Source organism: Perognathus longimembris, chromosome 6 (genome assembly GCF_023159225.1).
Source record: "Perognathus longimembris pacificus isolate PPM17 chromosome 6, ASM2315922v1, whole genome shotgun sequence".
Classification (NCBI taxonomy): Eukaryota; Metazoa; Chordata; class Mammalia; order Rodentia; family Heteromyidae; genus Perognathus; species Perognathus longimembris.
Genome location: NC_063166.1, coordinates 36,435,250 through 36,452,458, shown reverse-complemented (window position 1 = coordinate 36,452,458; position 17,209 = coordinate 36,435,250). Strand labels below are relative to the sequence as shown.

The following is a 17,209-nucleotide window of genomic DNA, read 5'->3' as shown; positions in this document are numbered from 1 at the left end:
GGCCCTGAGTTCAAGCCTCTGGACTGGCAACGCCCCCAAAAAATACATTCACATGAAAGTGTGCCAAACAGTACTTTATTAGATGTAAAGTAATATTTGTGCAAGAATTGATAGCAGAGGACAATGACAACATTTTTCTTTTGCAGTGGAAGATAGTACTAGATAATCTTGGGCATGGTTATGTTATTTCTCTTCTTAAGGCAGTGTCTTTTGCTTGATGTCTCATCAGGGATAGATGCTAGGGAAAGGAAAACCATTAAGGCCTCCACAAACAGAAAGCAACATTGAATAAAGGAAAAGATCTGTGGGTTAGTAGAGTGAACTGACATGCACTTGACCTTACACAGCAGGAGAGTGCATTGTAAGTCAACACACAGGAAGTCAAGTGAGAGGCAGCACTCATTCATTCAATTGGTCCTCCATCTCAGTTTTCATAGACACTGTTTGGTAGCTCAGCACAGTGATCCCAACCTCCTATTTAGTACCTATTTCTTGAAGCATTTTGTCTAGATTTGCACACAACACCTGCATGGTCCTTGCTCTTGAATTTGGCAATTAAGTCTCTCAGCTCTGATGGAGAATATTTTTTCTAATCCTTCCTCCACTAACTCACTCCTGGTAGCTCAGTGAAGGAAGAAGAGGATTCTGATTTGGGGACCAATTAAGTGAAGAAAGAATAATACTTAGATTCTAGACTCAGAACATGTACTCTGTAGGTTTCAATACTTTGTTTTGATCTAGAATTTACCCATAGTGGATATTATTTATTCTATGATAATTCTTAATCTTTGAAAATATAAGGCGTGTGTGAATGAGAGGCAAAAGGCCAATGGCTCACGCCTGTAATTCTAACTACTCAAGTGGCTGAGATCTGAGGAATCACATTTCAAAACTAGCTTGGGCAGGACTCAACTCCAATTAACCAGCAAAAAGCTAGAAGTGGAGGTGTGGTTCAAGTGTTAGAGTGTCAGCTTTAAGCGGAAAAAAAAAAAAGACAAAAATGAGGAAGGAGGTAACAAGTTGAACAAGAAATATACTCACTGCCTTACGTATGAAACTGTAATCCCTCTGTACATCACTTTGACAATAAATAAATAAATATTTTTTTAAAAAAGAGCTCAGAGCCTTGGCCCCAAAGCGTGCATGCACACCCGTGAACACACACACACACAACAACAACAACCCTGTTAAATAAGAACTATTGAGAGATGTAGGAACATGTTGAATAGGAGTAAAAAAGTAAGAATAATGGTATAGATGTCTGCTATCTCTTATGCTTTTATCTCTCTCCAGTCCCTATTCTGCCACTTTTTTGTCTTCCTGGAGTAGTTTAAACAAACCTTACCATACTAATTCACTTGTAAGTATTTTTCAATATACACCACTAACAAGAAATGGCTTTTGCACGCATAATACTACTACTGTCATACCTACTAAAATGAACTGTAATTTTTATCTTTCCTTTCTGGTACCAGGGATTGAACCGAGGGCCTTATATTTACTAAGCATGAGCTTTACTCCAACTTCAGTCCAGTAACTTTTTTTTTTTTTGGCAGTACTGGGGTTTGAACTCAGAGCCTTACTAGGCACTGTCCCTTAGCTTTTTTGCTTAAGGCTGGTGCTCTACCACTTGAGCCATACACCTACTTCCAGTTTTTTTGGTGGTTAATTGGAGTAAGAGTCTCCTAGACTTCACTGCCCACAGTAGATTTGAATTGTGATCCTCAGGTCCCAGCCTCCTGAGTAGCTAGGATTAGAAGGTGTGAGTCACCAATACTCTGATAGTTTCTGCATGTTGAAAGACACAATAGTCTAAATAGAAAGCATGCTAAACAAGGTTCAAAATTTCAAAACATGTGAAGTAGAGCTATGGCTAAAGTGGTAGAACAACTGTCCTGAGTAAAAAAGCTGAGGGACAGTATCCAGGCCCTGAGTTCAAACCCCAGTACAGGCACACACACAAAAGAAAAACTTCAAAACATGAAATAATAATTTCTGTCCTTCTGTTAGTAAATAGTCCTGCTACAACAGCAATGTGTGGCTATCTTAACAACCACATTTCTGAAGGTTGATAATATACTAAACTTTCCAATTTAATGGTGTTGGGTATAAAAATGATAGCAAGGCACGAAGAGGTCTTTCTCACCAAGAAGTCAAGCTCCTCATTTAGATTGTGGTATTTATCCAATTTGGCTGCCAATAAGAAAGATGTATCTCTAGAATCATTAGCTTCATTTGAATCAAAGTCTGCGCCCTGAGATAAAAAAGATTTGGTTTTTTTTACTACCTGTAACATTTGACAACAAGTACTTTATTGATTTAAACATTCTAGAGATTATCTGAGTTAGGAGAATATCAACAAATTTACCAAATATCTGAACATATGTTTTTGTATGTTGAAGACAATGCATAGCAAATGTTAAACTCACCTCAGTCATGTGATCTTGAAATGTTTTCTCTCTAGCAATTAATTCTCGAAGCATGGCAATTTTGTCTTTATGCTTTAGTAGCTAAGAAAACAAAAGAATTTTAAATTTCAGGGGCAAGGAAATAAAACTACATTGTGTGAAATATATGATAAAACAATCACACACAGTCCATTTTTGGTCTCTAAAAGATGGTGTTTTATAGGCTCTTCTACAGGCCTGGACTACATCCCCAGCTTAAAACTCAACTTTAAGGAAAATAAGGAAGCCAGATTGTGGATATAGTAACTTTTTATTCATTCTTTTCATAATAAAAAATAGTCGTGTGTACGTGTGTATGTGTGTGTGCATGTACTCTGGTGTGAGCGCTGGTACCAGAACTCTGAGCTTTATGCTCTTGTCTCCCCTTCCCTCAACTCTTGGCTGGTACTCTACCATTGAAGCTTCACTTCCAATCTGGCATTTTCTGCTTAGGCTGGCACAATCACAATCCTCAGATCTCAGACTACAGAGTATCCAGGATTGCAGATGTGAGCCATCAGCACCCAGCAAAACTGTATATCTAGACATCTATCATCTACCTTGAGAGTGAGATAGATATCTGTACATCTAGATATATCTAGAGAGGCTGGGAATGTGGCTTAGTGTAGAGTGCTTGCCTAGCATGTATGAAACCCTGGGTTTGATTCTTTAGTACCACATAAACAGAAAAAGGCAGAAGTAGAGCTGTGGCTCAAATGGTAGCCAGCCTTGAGCAAAAAGAAGCTCAGGTACAGTACCCAGGCCCTGAGTTCAAGCTCCAGGACTGACCAAAAAGTATATCTAGATATAGAGCTGATATTTAGAGGGCTTGATTTTAGGGGCCTTTAACTCACTGGGCTTCTTTGCTCATGGCTGGTATTCTACAGTGTGAACCATGCTGCTAGCCTGCAAAATAAATCTTAATGTTCAAGTACTTAAACTTTCCAAATACCAATAAGGAACAGTGTGTTACACAAAAAAATGCTATTGTGTAGTATTTCCAATATATATTTTAAGATAGAATAAAAAGTTTTAGTAAGCCCCACTTAGTTTTGGCAATTAATAGCTACTGGTTCTCTCCTCTAGCTATACAGTATGCCTTTGAGCTGGCTGTCTTCCTCTTTGCCTTGTGTCCCAAGATGGGCATCCCCCTGCTGCAACAAAGGGAAGACCAGGTTGGGATGTCTAACTTATAGGAAGTCATTTTATCACTTTTAGCTTGGAACCCAAAACCGTTCTGACTTAGCTAGTAATCAGGAGCAACCACAAAGACGTCTGACCAGACCCACCATCATTGAGGAGGCTTGGGTTCAATGGCTTGGGTTCAAAATTTGTAGCTCACATTTTAGAGCTGGAAATGGCAAGGCCTACAAAATTTAACATTAATCTGGGTTGAATGTATACTGGTGAGTTTCCTGTATATAAAAATAATAAAAATTGTCATTCAAAACAATTCACAGCTAGATGCAGGTGGCTCATACCTGTAATTCTAGGTACTCAAGAAGCTGAGATATGAGAACTGAAATTCAAAGCCAGCTGGGCAGGGAAGTCCAGGGGACTCTTATCTCCAGTTACCCACCCAAAAGCCAGAAGTGGAGTTGTGGCTCAAGTGGCAGAACAATAATAGGCTTGAGCCAAAAACCCGAAGGACCATGACCAGGACTTGAGTTCAAGCCCCAGAACCAGCACAAAATAAAACAAAAATACAGCAACAATTAACAGCTATTTGTCAGTCATATCATTTACATTTCCCTCCCATATTCTACATATTTCTTCAAATTATTGACCTTGTATCATTGTAATTTGCCATTATTTCAGTGACACAGAGAAATTAACCCAAACAATATAAAAATCTGAAACTGCATTTCCTTATTTGGACTTACGTTTGAAGGGTTGGTGTAGAGGAGTAGAGGCAGTATTTCCTCTGTGTGAGTGGGCATATTTCTTGGCCCTTCCCCTAAGGTTAACTAGACACAAGATTTCCTCAGATATCTACAACATGTTTTCCACTCACAGCAGTTCAGAGTTATTTAGGACCCAAGAGTCCAGATTTCAATGTTTTATTCCCTAGCCCCATAAAATTGTCATTGTCATTAAAAAAAAAGAAGTTAACATGATTTCTTAATTTTGTTTTGCAATCTCTATATTACCACATCAAAAAGGAATAATTGAAGAAACTTTACTGTCAACTTGATTGGATTGAGAAATGCCTAGGTGTCTGTGAGAACATTTCTAGACATAGATCATGAGTGCTCTAGTGATGGATTTATAATAGGATTGCATTATTGAGAGGCAGTGAAGGAAATGTAGGAGGTGGGCCTGGTTTGGGGTAAAGGTCATGGGGTCATGTTCTGGTGGGGACTTTATCTTGTCCAGACCATTCTGGATTTCCCTTCCCTACTTCAGCTGCCATGAGATGAACAATGCCTTATACCACATGCTCCAGCCACTGTGGTGTTCTACCTCATGATAGGCCCAGAAATACAGAGCCAAATGACTTAGCCCTCCAAAATTGTGAACGAAAATAATTATTTCCCTTAAGTTATGTCAGATATTTGGCCATGGTAATACAAACAAGACCAACACACCCAGGAATGGATATTCTTGCACTTCTTCCCACCTGAGAAATAAAACCATTTTTTTACTCCAATTTTCACATTATGCCAATGATAACATTTTTTTTTTTTTTTTTTTTTTTTTTGCCAGTCCTGGGGACTGGACTCAGGGCCTGAGCACTGTCCCTGGCTTCTATTTGCTCAAGGCTAGCACTCTGCCACTTGAGCCACAGCGCCACTTCTGGCCGTTTTCTATATATGGGGTGCTGGGGAATCGAACCCGGGGCTTCATGTATATGAGGCAAGCACTCCCAGCCCCCAATGATAACGTTTTAAAGTACTATAGCAATATTAAACACTATTGTTGGGTGCTGGTGGCTCATACATGTAATCCTAGCTACTCAGGAGGCTGAAATCTCAGGACCAAGGTTCAAAGCCAGCCTAAGCAAGAAAGTCCATGTGACTTTTATCTCCAATTAACCAGCAAAAAGCTAGAAGTAGAGGAGTGACTCAGGTGGTACAGTGCCAACCTTGAGCAAAAAAGCCAAGTGAGAGCAGGAGTTCAAACCCCAGTATCCATACAAAAAACAAACAGGACTGGGAATGTGGCTTAGGGGTAGAGTGCTTGCCTAGCATGCATGAAGCCCTGGGTTCGATTCCTCAGTACCACATAAACAGAAAAATCTGGAAGTGGCACTGTGGCTCAAGCCTTGAGATAGCCTTGAGCAAAAAAAAAAAGAAGCCAGGGACAGTGCTCAGGCCCTGAGTTCAAGCCCCAGGACTGGCAAAAACAAAACAAACAAAACAATAAGACAAACAAGTAGTGCCATGCAGAAATGAAAACATAATCACTCCCAAATTTTCTGTAGATGAATAAGACCTTCCATTACAGTCTTTGATTATAAAACAAGTCAAATGCTGAGTGATATATCTACTTTATGAGAGGCATAGTCAACTAATCTAGTTCCCCTTCCCCCAAACAATTTTTAAATGAATCCAGATTTGAGGAACAACTTCTCTGGGATCTTTGACTATTTCCTTTCACTAAATTTTTTTAGAATGAAATATATAGTACCTGCTTTTCCAACTCTTTCTTCCTGTGCTGAATGCTCTTCAGTTTTTTCAGCATTATGTTACTAACTTTCTCACTTTCTTTGAAATGTTCACCATCAGGATTGCTGATGTCCTAAGGGTAATAGTTGGAGAAAGCACATTAAAAGGAGGAAAGAGAAAAGGTAAATAAAACAAATCTCCCTTCTGAAGGAAGTGGCCAGACCAAAAGAGTTAAAATCATACCATAAAATCTTCCCATACTCCAAGACATTCCACAAAGAGTTAATACAGAAAGACTTCATATTGATTCACATTTGTACATAAGTTACTGAGATGCATTAGTTTAATTGTATATAAACCTTTAACCTATTTGTTTACAAGTCCCAATTTTAGACAACATTCCAGAATAATTCAACAGCCTCAAGAATATGGAAACTCTAGATATTTTAAAGGACCCCAGAATGAAAATAGTTGTAGAATCATAACTAAAAGGTCTAACATGCAAGGGTTTGTATTTGAGTTCTGTCACTTAACCATATGTAAAATCTCAGACAAGAAACTCTATTCATTCCCAGGCTTGGTTTTCTTAGTTAAAAAAATTTAAAGCCAGTGCTGGGAATGTGCCTTAGTGGTGGAGTGCTTGTCTAGTATGCATGAAGCCCTGGATTCGATTCCTCAGTGCCACATAAACAAAAAAAGCCAGAAGTGGTGCTGTGGCTCAAGTGGTAGTGTGCTAGCCTAGAGCAAAAGGAAGCCAGGGACAGTGCTCAGGCCCCGAGTTCAAGCCCTAGGACTAGCAATTTTTTTAAGCCTAATATGATAAAACAACAACAACAACAAGGTAAGGACAGAATGAGATAACCCACAAGAATCAAGGACAGTAAATATAAATGCCTTCAAGACCCTGTCTTGTGGAAAGCAGATACTTGCTGAGAGTCCATTATGAGTTTACCTCTGCATGAGATACTAGACCTATAGCACTCCCGAGTGTCTGGTGTTGAAAGCACTTACCTCTAGTGGGTATGGGAGACACAGAACAGACAGACAAGCAGATCATATCTTTTTGGAGTTTGATGTGATCTCTTATCACCTGACAATGCACTACCATTAAGAAGTCTAGTAGAGAAGCAGTAAGCAGCAAGTAAAGGAGAAACCAGGGAAAACAAATGTTGGAGGGAGTGGTTGTAACAAAATATCTGGGCTCTATTTACTTTCAAATCTTTAAAAATAAAGTTATGTAGCATGTTGGCTAACACTTGGTGATCTATGTATGAACTGCTTAGCCTGGTTTCTGGAACCCAACAAAAAACAGTGTTGGATAATTTTTATCTAAAACAACACAGACAGAATTTGCCTTGGATCAGAAACAGAAAATCTATGCCCCCAAATTTCAGCTCAGTTGCAAATAAGATAAAAGAAATATACAATAATACAAGGGAAGAGAGAGGGTTAATGTGAACCTGTCAAGAACACGAGTACCCTTTCACATGTCTTTGTGTTAAATATCACTACTACTTAAATGTGCAAACTGAGAATGAGAAAAGTGAAATTAGTTGCCAAAACATACAACCAGGAAATGGCCAAGCCAGGATTTGAACTCCTCTGACACTTCATTTTTCCTTTTGCCTCTTCCCTTTCTATTATTTTTAAGCCTCCTCCTTTTCTTTTTATTGCTCTGCTTATTTGTTTTTTAGGATAGTATCTCAGTACGTAGTCCAATCTGGCCTGGAACTCATGATCTTTTCCTGCCTCCCTAGTGCTAAGATTACAGGTGTATACTCTTATGCTCACTCAGCTTCAATACTCATTATCATTCTACTAATATACACTGCTCCTTTATCCCAACACTATTGTTTTTATATTAGGTAAACAACTCATAAATATGAATAATCCAATCATACATAGTGGCATAGTGTAATCCCTGTAATCCCAGCTAATCAGAAGTTCAAAGCCAGTCAAGGCAAAAGTAGTGAAACCCTATCTCAAAAAAAAAGACAAAATGTTAAAGTGCAGTTCAAGTGGTAGAGCACTTGTCTGGCATGTGCAATGTTGTGGGTTCAGTCTCAAGTAGTACAAAATATATAACTGGGAATTAGTTGTTGAAGAAAAATTGTAAGAAGCAGCAGCAAGAAAAAGGAAAGATAGATTGGTTGATTTAAAAGTCTGCATTTTTTTCTTCTGCTTTTTTACTTCTATGACATAATTCGGACACATTTTATAGCCTTGTTACGTTTAGTACAGCAGTAACACTCACCCACCTGACTAAAGAAATCAGACATTTTAAAATCACCTGACATGTAAGAAGTCCTACCACTAGGGTCAGAAGACTGTGAATTTTAGAGGTCTGCATCTGCAAGGTCTCCCTCACATCTGAGGGGTTCAGGCTGTCTTCTTCACAATTCAGGCACAAATTAGAAGGCATCTTCTTTGTAGCCTACATGTACAAGATAAAGAAGCAGAGTTACCTCTTATGTAAACTCCTAAATGAACTAACACTCTTGAAAAATCTGAGAAATGGCTCTCAACCTTTTTTGGGGGATGACAATTTTATACTTTTGAAAAGTACTGAGCAGCCCAAAAACCTCTTGTTCATATAAATGACAGCTACCAATATTTTTTTTCCAGCAGACCGTTCATTACTGTAATTGCTGTTTTACTTATATTTTGGCAATGTTAATAAAATAATTTTCTCTGAAAGAATGAACAGCAAATAAGACAAAGAAATTCAAAAAAGTCCATAAAATAGTAATTTGGATAGATACTAGCTCTATTTATAAACCAAAGTAACAATGCTTTAAATATCTATCCGTGTGTGTGTGTATGTGTGTTTTCATCAACAGAAAAACAGTTCATGAAGGACAACTCAAAAGCTAAGAACAGATGACTGTGATCAGGAAAATGTGGTATGTATACACAATTGAGTATTCTTCAGCCATAAATAATAATAAAATTTTTTCATTTAAAGTTAATCAAAAAAGAAACTAGACAATTATGTTAGGCAAGCTAGGTTCAGAAAAACAAAGGTCATATTTTCTCTCATATGTAAATGGTAGTCTTTTCTGTTGTTGTTGGTTGTGGGGCTTGAACTCAGAGCCTGGGCACTGTCCTTGACTTTCTTTGCTCAAGGCTAGCACTCTACCACTTTGAACCACAGCTCCACTTTTGGTTTTCTGATGGTTAATTGGAGATAAGTCTTACAGCCTCTCCTGACTGGGATGGCTTGGAACTGTGATCCTCACATCTCAGCCTCCTGAGTAACAAGGATTACAGGCTTGAGCCACCAGTGCCTGGTGAATGTTAGTCTTTTTTTTTTTTTTTTTTTTTGCCAGTAATGGGGCATGAACTCAGGGCCTGAGCACTGTCCCTGGCCTCTTTTTGCTCAAGGCTAGCACTCTGCCACTTGAGCCACAGCGCCACCTCTGGCTTTTTCTATATATGTGGTACTGAGGAATTGAACCCAGGGCTTCATGTATACGAGACAAGCACTTTTATCACTAGGCCATATTCCCAGCCCTGAATGTTAGTCTTAAAAGGTAACATATACATAAACACAGAGGAATGTATATATTACATATTTACCGGCTTGTTTGAGGGGATGGGGGAAAATGATAGAATCTAAATAATACTGAAATGTATCTGGAAATGAAAATAAGAAAATGAAGTCACTGAAACAGGATTGGGAAAGAGAGAGTCAGTGAGGGGTCAGCCCAATGAAAATACTGTAAATAGATGTGTTAAATGTCATGGTGAAACCTCTTTGAACAATAGTATATATTAAAACAAAAGAATGATGGAAATGTAAAACAAGACCTCTCTAGGATGTAGTTACTAGTAAGAGTGTGGGAAGCAAACAGCATGAAAAAGAGTGAATATGGTCAAAATACTTTGTGTGCATGTGTGAAAATGGAACAATGAAGCTTGTTGAGATTGGTTTGGGAAGGAAGAAGAGGGGTAAGGGAGAGTGACAGGGGTTTCATCAAGCTACACTGTATGAATATATGGATATCAAAATGAAACTCCCTCACATCATTGATGCTAATTAAAAATGTGGGAAAGCTGGGCACTAGTGGCTTAGGTTTGTAATCTCAGCTACTCAGGAGGCTGAGATATAGAGGATCACAGTTCAAAGCCAATCTAGGTAGAAAAGTTTGAGAGACTCCAACTCCAAAAGAAACCAAAAAATAAAAAAGCAGGGCTAGAGGAGTGAGAATGCTGACCTCGCAAGCAAGCCAAGCTACCATAAGGTCCTTAGTTCAAGCACTGGTGTGGCCGAAGAGAAAAACTAGGGGCGAGGAGGGGTGGGAATGTGCATGATGGAAAATAAGTATAGCTGATAAAGTAGGACTAAGCTTCTCTGAAATCAATATGTGTGTTATATTAAATTTTTTTGAATTTTTTTTTTTTTGGCCAGTCTTGGGGCTTAGACTCAGAGCTTTAGCACTATCGCTGGCTTCTCTTTGCTCAAGGCTAGCATTCTACCACTTGAACCACAGCGCCACTTCTGGCCATTTTCTGTATATGTGGTGCTGAGGAATTGAACCCAGGGCTTCATGTATACAAGGCAAGCACTCTTGCCACTAGGCCATATTCCCAGCCCCTGAAATTTTTTTAATTAATAATTTTTTACTGCATTTGGTCAAAATCATGTAAAATAAATATGCAAATAAGGCAGACTTAGTATGTTGGAAATGAACTTTACAACTTGGGGGTGAGGAGAGTGGGGAGAGGTGAGCGGGAGAAAATGAGGGAGGCGGTAACAGTGTTGAAAAAAGAAATGTACTCATTACCTTACTTATGTAACTATAACCCCCTGTTCATCACCTTTACAGTAAAAAAGTCTACCTTGCAAAAAAAAAAATAAGGCAGAACTACTGAACACAATAGTAACTGCAAAACAATTTCAGAGAATTGTGATGTTTAACATTTTAGAATCTACAATCACTAAAGCCTCTATAATTAAAAACAAAAATCTCAAGGGTTGGAGATACAACCATAAGACCACAAGTTCAAACCTCAATGCCACAAAGAAAAAAACACTCAAATAACTTCAGAATAATGGATAATGTGTGATTTGCATTTTTTTTGTTTCTATGGGAGTTTTTTGACCAAAATACCTGCTTTTGGTTTACTAAACTAAGCAATGAGTTATTTTGAAATTTGCTTTTAGACCTGGGGGAAGATGGTTCAAAGTGACTTGTGCTCATAGTATTGGATGCTACCTTCCCTAATCCTGAATGAAAAGGGCCCAGGGACACTTGAATAACAATTTCTCAGGAGGAAGGCCTTCTAGTTGCCTAGACTTCTTAAAACATTTATAACACTAGCTTTTTTTTTTTTTTTTGCCAGTCCTGGGGCTTGAACTCAGGGCTTGAGCACTGTCCCTGGCTTCTTTTTCTTCAAGGCTAGCACTCTACCACTTGAGCCACAACACCACTTATGGCTTTTTCTGTAATGTGGTACTGAGTAATTGAACCTAGGGCTTCATGCATTCTAGGCAAGCACTCTACCACTAGGCCACATTCCCAGCCCCTAACACTGGCTCTTATGCTCTACCTTTTTCCTTGAAAAGTAAACACAAGCAAACATTTATAACACTAGTGAACATTTCTTTCCTAGTGCCCATTAAAATGAAACATGTATGGTGATGTCGTTTTGAAAATTCCTAGACAAAACAGTAATTAGTATGTGCATGGCACACTCTAAAATGTGTTTCCACTCGCACAGGGTTGTAATTGTACTTCATATGCTAGAAGAGAACTTGATCTCTTGTGAATGTCGATTCAGATTTACAGATACCAGAGTATTTCTGCAGTGTGTGCTATGTTCCATGTGACACTGCAGGTAAAAGGGCGTGGGGAATTACTGGTGGCAGTATCCCATGGGAGTGTGATTTTCCCAGTTATCACTCTTCTGCTTCTCAAGTTCCAAATGATGTTTCATGTGATTCATAAACTTCACTTTTTTTTCAGAGCTTTCCAACTTCTTTAAAGGTTGTTTAAGTCTTCGGTTCCACCTGTCCATCAGTCATCATGGCCACAGTAGAAGTCAACAAATAACAGGTAGATTTCGGGGCTGGGAATATGGCCTAGTGGTAAAGTGCCCATCTCGTATACATGAAGCCCTGGGTTCGATTCCTCAGCCCCACATACATAGAAAAAGCCAGAAGTGGCACTGTGGCTCAAGTCACCAAGTGCTAGCCTTGAGCAAAAATAAGCCAGGGACAGTGCTCAGACCCTGAGTCCAAGGTCCAAGACTGGAAAAAAAAAATAACAGGTAGATTTCCTGTCTTGGGATCCAAGTCTTGTGTGTCTTACAAGGTTTGAAAAGTCTACTTTTGCCCATCTATGTTCCCTATCAAGATTTAAATATTGGCTTGAAATTGGCATTGTACTTTGAAAAAGTTGTTGGAAAAGGTGCTCCATTCTGAACGTGGCTTAGTGAGGCACAGACATGGTTTGAGTGTAGATTTTGCTGAGGATTCACTGTGTGAAAAATGCCTGAAGAGACAAAGGTGAAGAACATGGTCCTATGTGATTGTCATTGAGCTCAGGCCTTGGTACTTGCTTCACATATGGGATGCTGTCACTTTGCTACACAGGACTTTCATTCACATCTTCTACTGAAAGTACTGCTTTGAACTTGGTAATGTAACCAAAGAAGCACATAATCCTGAGGACCTAATTAATGACCGTGGTGAATTATTTTTATCATCAAAATTAGACAACAGCTTCATAGTAATAGGACAATCTGTTGATCTTGATTCTGATCCCAACGCTGTTTCTGCCATAGGAAACATGTCATTAGGCTGTGCTCTGAAAGCACTATCTTTTCTAAGGCGACAACTTTTTCTCCTTAAAAATGAACCTGAGGTGACTCTTCAAATTTTTGGAATGAGTGGCTGGGAATGTGGGCTAGTGGTAGAGTGCTTGCCGGGCATACATGAAACCCTGTGTTTGATTCCTCAGCACCATATATACAGGAAAAAAAAAAAGCTGGAAGTGGCAATGTGGCTCAAGTGGTAAAGTGCAAGACTTGAGCAAAAAGAAGCCAGGGACAGTGCTTAGGCCCTGAGTTCAAGCCCCAGGACTGGCAAAAAATTGGAATGATTGGTTTTGAATCAGAAGTTACCCTAACAAAGATCAGCTCCTTTTTATTATTATCTATTTGCTGAGCCTGTTAAACTCTTCTGCAGTTCTGAATCTTGTTCTTCCTCACTTAGATAAGTGTGGTCATCCATTTCCCTTAAAAAAAAAAATCCTGAAAGCAGTGGCCACAAGTCATAGGGCTTCCTTAATACAAACCATCACCTGGGGACTAGCCAATTATCCTCGTGGCAGGACACCAGGGAAATGTACCGTGACCTGCCACCAGAGAGAGCTCAGTGATCCTGCAATTCAGAAGAATATCTCTGCTCATTTCTCATTTTCAATGTACCATGTGAAATTATGCCTTTTTCTCTTGTTGTTCTTCCCCATGGTTTTACCCCTGATGTCTCTGTAACTGACTTTGGTACACTGGCTATCATATATATGTTTATCAGAACTGGGGAAAGGAAAGGGAACATGAGAATGCCAAGACAAAGGGTAAAAGGTGAACCAATGCAACAGCAACAGGCAATATGCTGTAAACCCACTGTACAACTTGAGGGGGAGGGGAGGGAGCTGGGGAAGGGGGGGAGTGGGAGAAAAATGGAGGTAACAAGTTTGATAAGAAATGTACTCATTGCCTTACTTATGAAATTGTAACCCCTTTGTACATCATTTTGACAATCAATAAATTAATTTTTTTTAAGTCTAGGGAAGCATTTTCTCATGAGTCCTTCTTAGGATTTTCTTCCAGGCAGCAGAGAGAATCGACCTTTTTCACCATCCTTTCTTTTCCCCCCAAGAGCACAATTTTGGTCAGAGAAATTTTCATAAGCAGAAAGCTGCTATCTAGCTCAGAAATCTGATAAAACTGGATTCTAGGAGTAAGAGTTTTTTCTCCTCCCTTTTCCTTCCTCCTTCCCTCCTCCTCCTCTGCCACTGGACTCTTCTGCTCAAGGCTAGTGCTCAATCACTTTGAGCTATGGAGCAACTTCTGGTTTTCTGGTGGTTAATTGGAGATAGAGTCTCATGTTCTTTCTTGCCCAAGCTGGCTTTGAACCAGGTATGATTCTCAGATCTTAGCCCCCTGAATAGCTAAGATTACAGGCAGGAGGCACCAACACCAGGCAAGTTTTTCTTATTTCAAGCTAAGGAGCTCTTTCTGGGTACCAGTGGCTCACATCTATAATCCTAGCTACTGACATCTCAGAATGTCAGTAGAAACTGAGAATCTCAGTTTCAAGCCAGCCTAGGTAGACAAATAGGCAGTAAAAAGGCAGGTGCTGATAGCTCACGCCTATAATTCTAACTACTCAGGAGGCTGAGATTTGGGGATTACAGTTTGAAGCCAGCATGGGCAGGAAAGTATGTGAGACTCTTATCTCTATCTACCAAAAAGAACAAAGCTGGATGTGGAGCTGAGGCTCAAGTGGTAAAGCACTAGCCTTGTAAACAAGAGCTCAGTAACAGCTCCCAGCCCCAGAGTTCAAGTACCAGGCCCAGCCAAAATAATAAAAGTTAGAAGTGGAGGTGTGGCTCAAGTGGTAGAGTGTCAGCTGTGAGTGAAAAACAAACAAACACAAGGCCCAGAATTCAAGCCTCAGTACTAGGCAAAAAGAAAAAAAAAAAAGGAGCCCTTTATGGTTTTGAGAGTTTGTTGGTCTTGATATTTTAGGGAAAAGTAGGTACATGGATCCAGGCTTCTCAGATGTGCACTAAATCTTTTTTTTTTCTTTTTGGTCAGTCGTGGGGCTTGAACTCTAGGCCTGGGCACTGTCCCCGAGTTTGTCAGCTCAAGGCTAGTGCTCAACCACTTTAAGCCACACTGCCACTTCTAGTTTTCTGGTGCTTAATTGGAGTTATGAGTCTCATGGACTTTCCTGCCTGGGCTACCTCTGAACTGTGATCCTCAGATCTCAGCCTCCTGAGTAGCTAAGATTACAGGCATGAGCCACCAGCATCCAGCTGCACTAAAACTTTTAAGAAGATATTTCAGGCAAGTTGAAGTCACATCCAGAAGCTCAATAGCATCCCTCTGCAGAGGCCTTTCATAAGCCATTTGGAGACCCAGAGCCTTCCTAGAGCCCTGGGCACTGCCAGCAATTGCTATCAATGTGTATGAGTTAGGAATTATTATGCAGAATGCTTTAGAATGGTTGGTTACTAAGTTAGCTATCAATCTTTTATGTATCAATGTAATGTTTTAATTAAAGTGTGTGTGTGTGTGTGTGTGTGTGTTTTGACCATGGAACTATACACTAGGCAGGTACTCTGCCACTGAGTTTAAACCTCTAGCTTATTCTGCAAATGTTTATTCTGTAAGAGAGAGCTATACTATAAGAGAGAGATTTGCTTCTCAACTTCTATAAGGGAAGTTAGGTTACCTCTAAAGAACTGAACTGTACACTTGCAAAAAAAAGACAAAAAAAGAGGCAATAATGTCTTTTAAAAAATATTGTAATGGGGATCGAAGTCATGATCTCAGACTATCACCAAACTATACTCAGCCCTCTTTAAAATTCTACTTTGAGATAAGGGCCCACTAAGTTGCCCAAACTAACCTTGAACTTTCAACTTCCTATTTCAGCCTCCCAAACAGTTGGGATGACAAATGTGTACTATCATGCCTAGTGGCAATAATGTAATATTGGTTTTGTAATTTTGTCTGCTGGTTCTGGGGCTTGAACTCCTGGTATTTTCCTATAAAAGAAGCTTCAGGTTTATGTAATTTCTTTTTAAAAATTTTTATTAATTACATTTTGTTGACAAGGTGTTGTGCAAAAGGAGTACAGTTACATAACAGGGCAGTGAGTACGTATCTTGTGATATCTTACACCCTCATTTTTCTTTCCCTTCCCTAGATCAGGTAGGACAAGAAGTTTTTTGTTTTGCAGACCTGGTCTCTACTGTCCCCACCCCTCCAGCAGTCATATATCAAGGAGACCATGCCCCTTTGTTCTCTGTGTTCTAGGCTTGTCTCACTCAACATCATTTGTTCAAGTTCTGTCCCTGTGAATACAAATATTTTATCATTTCTAATCATTATGTAGTATTCCATTGTGTATAGGTGCCACATTTTTTGGATCCACTCATCTGTAGTGGGGCATCTGGGTTGTTTCCATATTTTGGCTATTGTGAATTGTGCAGTGATAAACATGGATGTGCAGATGTCTTTTTTATATCCTGAGTCCTGTTGTTCAGGATAATTGCCTCGTAGTGATATGGCTGAGTCATAGGGTGGGTCTATGCTGAGCTTTTTGAGGAACCCCCATACTGTTCTCCAAAGTGGTTGTACTAATTTGCACTCACACCAACAGTGGAGAAGAGTTCCTCTTTCCCCGCATTCCCTCCAGCATTTGTTGTTGCCTGAGTTTAGAGTATAGGCCATTCTAACTGGAGGGAGGTGGTATCTCAGGGTTTTTTTTTTTGCATTTCCTTTACTGCAAGGGATGTTGAACATTTCCTCATATGTTTCTTTGCCATTTTTATCTCTTCTGTGAAGTCTCTCTTTAGCATCTTTGCCCATTTGATAATTGGTTTACTGGGTTTGAAGGGGGTTAGTTTCTTGAGTTCTCTGTAGATGACGGATATTAGGCCTTTGTCTGTTGTTGTGCTGGTGAAGATCCTTTCCCATATGGTTGGCTGTCTTTCTAGTTTGGTGGCTATGTCTTTAGCTGTGAAGAACCTTTTTATTTTGTAGTAGTCCTATTTGTCGAGTCTCTCCCCTATCTGTTGTGCCCCTGGGACTATATTCAGGAAGTTTTTTCCTGTGCCTATAAGTTCTAGCATCTTTCCTACTCTGTCCTTCAGTATTTTCAAGGATTCCGGTCTGATGTGGAGGTCCTTAATCCATTTTGAGTTAATCTTGGTGCATGGTGATAGGCTAGGATCCACTTTAAGTTTTCTACATGTGGCTGCCCAGTTTTCCCAGCACCAGTAGTTGAAGAGGCTATGTTTTTTCCATTGTATGTCTTTAGCTCCTTTGTTGAACATCAGCTGACTAAGAATGTGGCTTTATTTCTGGGTCTTCTATTCTATTCCATTGGTCTTCAGATCTGTTTTTAATACC

At 39.5% G+C, this 17,209-nt stretch overlaps 1 protein-coding gene across 1 annotated transcript in view; it reads right to left on the bottom strand.

Annotated features, from left to right (window-relative positions):
• Positions 1-17,209, bottom strand: part of Cage1 (cancer antigen 1) — a 64,328-nt gene that overhangs the window by 14,831 nt on the left and 32,288 nt on the right. Inside the window, exons 6-9 of the mRNA XM_048348550.1 lie at positions 8,346-8,489; positions 6,078-6,188; positions 2,430-2,510; positions 2,147-2,254 (exon numbers count right to left, since the gene is read on the bottom strand). Coding sequence (XP_048204507.1) covers positions 2,147-2,254; positions 2,430-2,510; positions 6,078-6,188; positions 8,346-8,489 — 444 coding nt within the window. The remainder of the gene's footprint in view (positions 1-2,146; positions 2,255-2,429; positions 2,511-6,077; positions 6,189-8,345; positions 8,490-17,209) is intronic.